The following is a 9006-nucleotide window of genomic DNA, read 5'->3' on the forward strand; positions in this document are numbered from 1 at the left end:
ATTCATGACACCATATCTAATTGGCTCTACTTTTACTTGCTAGTAAATGGCATACTTCATTTCCAATATGTAAGTTGTTAATAGTGAGAAATTTAAATTTCCTGTAAAATCAATAATTATTGTGTGAGAAAAAGAAATACCAAGCCAAAAAGAGAAGAAAGATGGACTAAATAGTCATAAAAGTCCACCGCCACCGCTTAAATTTTTTGTATCCCCGCAACCACTGGACCTGTTTCTTTTGGAAGCCAGACAAGATCATATTGCCCCAAATTGAAAGCTTTAGCATAAGACATTAGAGAAGAACATAATTTTTTTTCTCATTTTACTCATTCATACGTCACAACTACCTCTTCTTATCATTAATTTTTTCCCCAAAATTGTTTTCCTTTTTTCCTCTGTTCGGTTGCTTCTTCCTCTTTGACGTAAACGTGGCATGGCATGCGTAGAAAGCTGAAATTGGATATGACAAACATCTCAGTTCATTATATTAGCAAATTTGTGCAAGTCTCTGGCATGTCGGTTACGACATGGATGAACTTCCAGGGGCTTTGGGTTCTAGTGGTAGCTTGGCTTTGAGATTAGGACAGGCTATCTTCTCTGTTGCTTCACTTCTTTTCATGTGTTTTGATATTCCTTTCTATAGCTACACTGCTTTCTGGTAATTTTCTCTTTCTCTGTTTCCTTTTTTTTTTTTCTTGTTTCTGAGATGAATCAGTCAATTCTTGAATTTTTGCTACTTATTTTAGTTTTAGGAGATTTCTGATTGGTAACTTTCTGTGTTGATGTGTTTGTATGTTCCATATGCATTTTGATAAAAGATTGAATTTTTAGTACTTTATATTGTATAGCCTTCACTTTTTGACCTAGCTGTGCAATTTATGATGGTCATTTTTTAACAAGTAGGTATTTTTTAATTCCTTGATGGCCAGAAAAAAACTAGTTTAACACCTCAATTGCCACTTCGGACTGGAACTTAGTTGAAATTAGAAGGTGAGTTGAGGTACAATTGACTGATGATCATATAGTCATTTGGCAGCTCTAACCGAGCATACGTCTGAAAGGAGAACAAGAAGAACGAAAATTGAATTTTATGTTGAGTGTCTTTTTGGTTGAAACTTGGAAGATTGTTGTGTTATGAAAAGTTGATGACCGCAAAGTGAGTGGCGGCGGATTGCTTTTAAATTGAATAGCTAGAAGAAACTATTAAATAGATATGGAGTAGGTGAATGAGGATTGGAAGGAAAAACACAAGGGGAAACAAAGATATAAAAAAATAGCAAAAAAAAAAAAAGAAAGGAAAGAACAAGGTGAGAATGAGTAAAATAGGTCAATAAGATAATAAGCTTCTACAGGTCATCTGAATGATGTTGTTTGTGATACGGAAGAGCAACTAGCTGTAGGAATGTCAACTGTTCTTTCTCCTGGAAATGTTGTTTGTGTTACTTTGTAATACGTGTTGATCCATTTACGGACCAAGAAAGTCCAGCTTTTAATTCAGCGGTGTCAACTAGTATGCATTTGTAGATGAGCTTTTATTGAGAATGAGATATATCCGCCTCTTTCTCCTCCTCGTCATCATCATTTATGTTTCTGTTGTAACATATATTAACTTCATTTATCGCGTGAGGGTGAGGCACGAGACTCGTTGATCGAGATAGATCCACCTATTTCTCCTCCTCGTCATCAATCAGTCATGTTTCTGTCGTAACGTATATCAACTCCCTTTGTCGTGTTAGGGTGAGACACGAGACACATTGATTCTCCTCCTCGTCATCATCTTTTATGTTTTTGTCGTAAAGGATATTAGCTCCATTTGTCGTGTTAGGGTGAGACACGAAACACATTGATTTAGATAGATCCACCTCTTTCTCTTCCTCGTCATCATCTTTTATGTTTCTGTCGTAACGTATATCAACTCCATTTGTCGTGTTAGGGTGAGACACGAGACACATTGATTGAGATAGATCCACTTCTTTCTCCTCCTCGTCATCATCATTTATGTTTCTATCGCGACAAATATTAACTTCATTTGTCGTGTTAGGCTGAGACACGAGACACATTGATTTTTGGTGTATTATTTGCCATTTGCCGCATATAGGATCTGTGTATTTGTTGTTTTATTGTTTTGTCAAGGCGTATCTTTCTTCAGTTTTATACATTAATTCGTTAACAATCCTGGGTGGACGGTTTTTTGTAATGTATTTACCGAAACTTTGCCAGAAGAATATAGTTACATTCATGGAATGGCTGCCAAATGATTTTGGTTGTGAGTTTCCTTGATAAATAGGTGAGAGAACTGACAGCTATTAAGTGGTGCTTTACATGACCCATTAAAGTTAGCTTAGGTATACAAAAAGGATCTGTGGATGAAGCTAGTCAGATGTAAATGTTGTGATTGATTTTCAATGTTACAGTGTGGGAAGCAGAGAACAAGTAGTTACACCTACTTGAGATCTTGTGGAGTGTATATACAATTGTGTTGTTTCATTCGTGCAGTTTAGTCATTAATGGGTGTGGATGTTGGTGCTGTGGAAGTGATGGTAGAACATTTCCTAGCACAGCGTAGATAGTTAACTTTTGCTAGGTCTCTTATCTTCCAAAGAACATTTGGAGATGTAGAACTAGTAACAGCTTTTACTTATACTGTATTTGGCGTTTATCTTAAGAGCTGCAAGTCGGAAGTGTTTTTGGGGTCAGCATTTCCTTATTTGTTACCAATTGAAATATCATATTGAACTCATGTGCTTCTTCATTAAAATAATATAGACGTATCATCTTTAAGGCTACAGTTCCATATTACTATTGGTTGATGATGATATCAGATCATACACTTCTTCGTCTCTTTTGTTTGTACGGTGCTATTCCTGCATTTCTTCTATCTTTTTTGTTCTTTCAGGAGTTGGGGTTTCTTGCACATAGTCTCTCGAACCGCTTTAGTCACAGTAGTAATAGGTATAACCAAACAAATTATAACTGATGTAATGAGTCATTTGTCGATATGGGGTTGGGATTGCACTTTATGATCTCATTCTCTGCCCTTTTACAAGAATCCCAGTATTTGCCAACAGATATGTGTTAAGAGCCAATTTGCTGTTTATGGTTATTCTCTTAAAACAGAATGTGAAGGAAATAGATATGTTATTTAAATGAACTAATTGCGCTGGTACAGAAATATTTAGACGTAAAGAAGTATCAGAACATAATCTTCTAGCTGTGAAGATGATTTACCTACTTCAACTTTTGTTGCTTGCAGCTTTTTGGTGACAGTAATGGGTTTGCTTATGGCGTGGAGCTTGACACTAGCAATGGTGGATGCATTCTCAGTTCTTATTAAACTCCCAACTCGTCTGCCTGGAATAATCTCACTTGTTGTATTAGGAGATTGGGTATGTACCTTGTTCAATATACTGAAAAATCTACCTTATATAATCTTCTTCTCTAATCAAATGCCATCTCGTTGTCGCATCTAACAGGTCCTGTCATTTCTAGCACTAGCTGCATCATGTTCAACAGCTAGTGTGGCTGACTTTCTTATTCATTCTAGAAGCTCATTCTGCGAGGGAACTTTATGCACCCGTTACCAACTCTCCGCTACCATGGCTTTCTTGGCTTGGTTTCTGACATTTTCGTCGTCCCTCTTCAATCTTTGGCTTCTTCCCAGCTTAAACGTATAGTACTTATATCTCTCTGGTGCAATGTGATATCCGGAATAACCCGGAGGTAATTTGTATATGGCACAACTTCCGTATAGTCTCTTGGAGTTGATGATATATAGTTAATTGTAGATGAAGCATAAAGTTCAGAATAAAAGATGTAATACCAGTGATCCATTGCTGGACTAAATGTACAAAATCTACTTTCATCCTTGTTGCGTTAACGCGTCAATTATATGGTGAAGGGAGTTTAAATTAAAGTTTCATGATTAGTTCTTACTTCTATTTTATTTTTAGGGATTGTATATTTGCTTCAGCATTTCGTGAACATTTCTGAACACGAAAATACAAAAATTCCTAATTTGATCTGAACATAGTTTCCAAATTCATGTAGGAATAGGTCATTTCATTAAAATAAAGTTTATGAATTCTGATCTGTATCTCTTTTGGAGGGAAATAGGTATTATATGGATACTTTAATTTAATCGTGTGTTAAAATAAACAGGCGTAACCTTTTCCCAACAGGCACTTTATAACCTTTTCCAAATAGTCTCCTATTTAAATTCAAAAATCATTTAAAAGTTGATGATTAATTATTATTTCATGATGTGACAGCATAAATTAATGAGAAATTTATGTACATTGTAACTTATTTGATCCACTCATTTTGGACTTAAAATATCCCTTGATCTTCATGATGTGACAGAAACAATGAGAAGCTTATATATATTGAAACTTATTTTATCCACTCATTTTGGAATTAAAATATCCCTTGATTCCATCAGATGTGACATTTTATTTTATTTTTTGCTTAGTAGTTCGACGCTATTACGTTCAATTATCAGCTCTAGTTCTATAATTATTTGTTTAGTAGATTATTATTTAGCGAGTTTCTCCATTATAAATAAAGATGACCTAATGAAATTCTTATTTGACGTAAAAGAAAAGGTTAACTACGAAATATATAAATAATTATACATCCAAAAACTCAGTACTATTATATGCTTTTTTGCACAAATAAATAAATAAATAGATAGCATATCCACAATTACACATCATGATCGTCTTGTATTATAATAAGTAAAGGCATGCATTCATATAATTAAAAATTGATTTATGGGATATTTGCTTTTAAACAAGTCTTTTTGCTAGGGAGATGAGCAAATCCTTTCTCTAAATTAAAATACTATCTCTGTTTCAAATGATAAATAATTTGACATAACTATATTTAGAAATCACGACAGATAATTCGAAACGATAGTGCCAACGAGAATAATGCTTGAAGATTCCACATTATATATTTTTCAAACTTAAATTCTCTGCATTATTCTCATGAAGTGGGGAAGAAATCATAAATATAGAATGGGCTGGCATTTTGGCCCACTAAAAATCTCAAACAAGTGCACTACTATTACTACTAATTAATTCCGTGTTCAATGGATTACGTTAATTAATTAATAATATAGAAAGTGTTATTTTGCCGGTTGCTGTACTCCCTTTTTATTTTGTCAATGCCAGCTTTCATCAAGCCAAAATTAAATTCCACACTCTATTAAAAAAAACATATATAAGTCTAATGTTTCCATTTATTGTTATTAAAAAATAATGCAGTGGAGAATTGTACCTCTAGGATTATAACACAACATTTACCGTATATCCCACAAATGGGGTCTGGGAAAGGATGGAATCAGTAGTACACATACACATAGCTTACCCTCTATCTTTGTGGGATAAAGATATTGTTTCTGATAGAACCTCGGCTCAAAAATTATATCTCTACATATTTCTTACTACTAAGTTTTTGTGTCAAAATATAAGATTCGAAGACATGCAGCTTCATCAAATCTTTAAAAAAAAATTAATATTAGACAGCTTGATCAATGAGATGCACGTGCATTGCATCATTCAGTTTCTGTCACCAAAAGAAAAAATTATGAGCATCTATTTGGGAAAAATAATACAAGCATCACATTGACATGCATATATACATATATATATATATTGATTGAATGTTAATGAACCAATTATACTAAGTTGATTTGGTGTCATGTTCTTAGATTTCAATCTTTAGTCTATTTTGACAAGCTGTGTAGTGTGCATGGTTTCTTTCTCACTCGGCATCACAGTTAGGAAATATATAGTCCACTTGTAATCAATAAGTTATGTTTTTCTTATTTTCAAAATTATATTAGTAAATTAATTAGATAAACTTAATATTTTATATTTAAAATTTAAATTTTGATGAGTAGTACTACAAAGGACAATAATAACTTTTCTTACGTTAATTTGATGAGAAAATATATTTTGAAATATTAGTCAAAATTTATAACATTTGACTCTTGAGAAACAAAACATAAACTAATATATGAAACACGTACGGTAGTGTCATTTTATCAATATTTACAAAATGTACAACTGATACTTTAATTAATTATAGGTGGTAAAATTAATATACGAATTATCTATTGACCTACTCATTTATTAGCTCAGTTAATCAAACAATTGAATATGTCTTTTCCTCAATAATGTCTAGCCTCAACCATTACCAAAAAATAAAAAAGGCTCAACCAATACTCTAAACCAGCCACTATCAATTTTTGTTGGTAGTATTTGTTTTGTACATTAACTTTGTTGTTGGTGACGGTGAGTTTTGTGGGGGCGGAGTTGGTGGGAGAGTGGCCTTAAAAGTCCAAAATCAAAGAGGCAACAACATGTGATATTTGCCAATTCTACGAAATGGGGACCTAAAAATGCGAATAGGTGTTGGACTAATTATGTATAATAAAAAAAATAAAAGTTACATCTTTTTTATGTATACATAAACTGTTTCGGTGGCTATGGTATGTGGAGGGAAGCTTCATAGACCCAACTTACAATTATCATTTCTATAACGCCAATCATTATCAAATCACATTTTCAATCTTTGATTCTATTTTTTTATTCTTAGTTTATGGGTCCAAAAGAGAAACCCCAAATCTATAACTTAATTAAAAGAATAAAGTTAGGAAAGATTGAATATTAAGGAAAAAAAAAAGCAGGTAAAAGCTACTCATGAAATGTCTTTTCTATTAAATTTTGTAACAAAATTGCTTTAACTTCTTATTTTATTCTTAACGACAAGATATATAATCTCACAATGTCTATATTTTATAAAAGAAGTTTCTCTCTTAAACACCACACACAGTCAAGTTGTCATAAATTTTTTCACTAAATTCAAATTTGCATCGAAAATTTTCTCAATCATAAGATTTTTAATTCAGGATAAAAAAAGTATTTAACACTTATTTGTGATAACCAATTCTTTGTAGTATCTTTTATAGTCTGTACCAGAACGTTAACATTTTTTTTTATATCATAGAACAATTAAATGTTCGTTTGCACATTGAGAAAATATTCTTACAAGAGTTGTCATGATCTTTATTTCTTAATTTGATGTTAACCTTCAAATAAGGCCAACCAACTTAAGAGGAAAAAAAGTAGTACTATTTCTTAAGCATGAAGGGAGGAGGGAAAAGAGAACACGAATCTCTTATTTAGTGTGCACTAGGCATGTGTTTCTTAAGCAATAAGGACAAAATAGGATGAAAATTAAAGCGACTCTTTTTCTTTTTTATATTCAACAACTTAAACAATACTACTACTTGGTATTTTAATTTTTAAAATGACCCAAGTCAACCAAGCTGAAAATAATGTCTTTTACTTTGTCTAAGTTTATTTTCGTCTTAAATTGAAATGTTGATTTATATATTTATATAAAACTATTACACCTTGTTTGGATGGTGGCTATCTGTTGCATCATCTTGTATTGTTAATTTAAATACGATGTTTGTTTTGATTGTTACTTAAATTTTATTATATCGCATCGTTTAAATTCATCTATGAAAAGATCTATTTTATGTAAAAATGGTTTGGTGTGATCGCGTTTTTACCTCAATATTTTCTTCTCATTTTGTTTGTATATATTATTTAATAATCATATTTCATGTTTTATCTCACCTTTTCAAAGTAGTTTTATCTTGTATCCTATCAATTTTTTAGATTTATCATTTAAATTATAAAAATATGACATTATATAACGAAGGAAAACAATACAATCTATTCAAATATTAATATGTTCATTAAAATAATAAATTATGAAATAAAACGCTAACAGCAATCCTAATAAAGTGTTAGTATAATAATAATATTTATAAGTATTGATAATTTGATATGCCTAGTCAAAGAAGACAATTATTGGAACAAATAAAAAAGAGAAGGAAACATAAACTAGGAGACAAGAAAATAATGAATTAAGAATATAATGTATAGTATTTTCCAAGGTGGGAGGAAATAGAAGTGAAAATTAGAAAAAGAGGAAGAAAACAAAATAGAGAAAGGTGATGGAAGAGTGATAGTGTTTTGTTTTATTGTTGGTGTGGAAGAGTAGAAGGAAGGAAGGATTCAAACACACAACAAAAAAAACAGATCATTACATGTAAGCTGTTGTCGGGTTGTTGGTAATTAGTACTTCCTCCGCCCCTATTTAGTTGTCCACTTTAAAAATGGCACATAGATTAAAGCAACAATAATTATCATAGTGAAGTTATAACTTTATTCTTATAGTACAATTTACAATTCCAAAATAAATTCACTGAAGATAACTAATTAATGCTGAGAAGTTCATAAGTTTATTTACTTTATTTATGACAACTTTATTTAAATAAGGGTATAATAGAAAAAAATTTATTGTCCTTTCTTGATTTATCAAAATGGACAATTAAATAGGGACGGAAGGAGTACTTAGTAATATTTCTCTCCACTCTCCTGCCTTCCTTCATTTCCACGTGTCTTTTTGTTCATACTCCTCTGTTTCTCCTTCACCTTGCCACGTCCCTTTCTTTTCTTACCTATATTACCCTTCTAATCTTCCCATTATTTCAGCTCCGCCCCCGTACGTTCTCCTTTACCTTTTTATTAATTTACTTGGTTTGCCTAAAAAGCAATTAGTAGACAATCCATCAACTATAAACTAAATATGCTACCCTAAATAATAACATAGTCAATAAATTAAATAATAACATATTCAATGTAATTTATGAGTGAAAAATTATGGTTCAAATCGAAAAATAAAGATATAATTATAATCACACTCAAAATTTTGATCTAGTAGCTAGTTAATAAAATGGTTGAGAATTATGAGATTTGGGCTTCAAATTCTAGTGAAACAAAAAACATCACTTGATTTTTCCTATAGTCCTAGTGCAGGGACATAGTTATATGGTACATGTGGTTGATGAAGAAGGTAAAAGATATCCTGTAAAATTAGTTAAAATACGCAAAAGTTAATATGAACACCACAATAAAAATAAAATGT

The 9006-nt window shown here is 31.7% G+C and overlaps 1 protein-coding gene across 1 annotated transcript; it reads left to right on the plus strand.

Annotated features, from left to right (window-relative positions):
• Positions 1 to 197: 197 nt before the first annotated feature.
• Positions 198 to 3917, plus strand: LOC125847760 (CASP-like protein 5C1). Its single transcript, XM_049527442.1, has 3 exons — positions 198 to 658; positions 3254 to 3386; positions 3474 to 3917. The coding sequence occupies exons 1-3, from the start codon at positions 528 to 530 to the stop codon at positions 3672 to 3674; spliced, it is 465 nt and encodes a 154-aa protein (XP_049383399.1). The 5' UTR covers positions 198 to 527; the 3' UTR covers positions 3675 to 3917.
• Positions 3918 to 9006: the final 5089 nt, after the last annotated feature.

Source organism: Solanum stenotomum, chromosome 12 (genome assembly GCF_019186545.1).
Source record: "Solanum stenotomum isolate F172 chromosome 12, ASM1918654v1, whole genome shotgun sequence".
NCBI classification, from domain to species: Eukaryota; Viridiplantae; Streptophyta; class Magnoliopsida; order Solanales; family Solanaceae; genus Solanum; species Solanum stenotomum.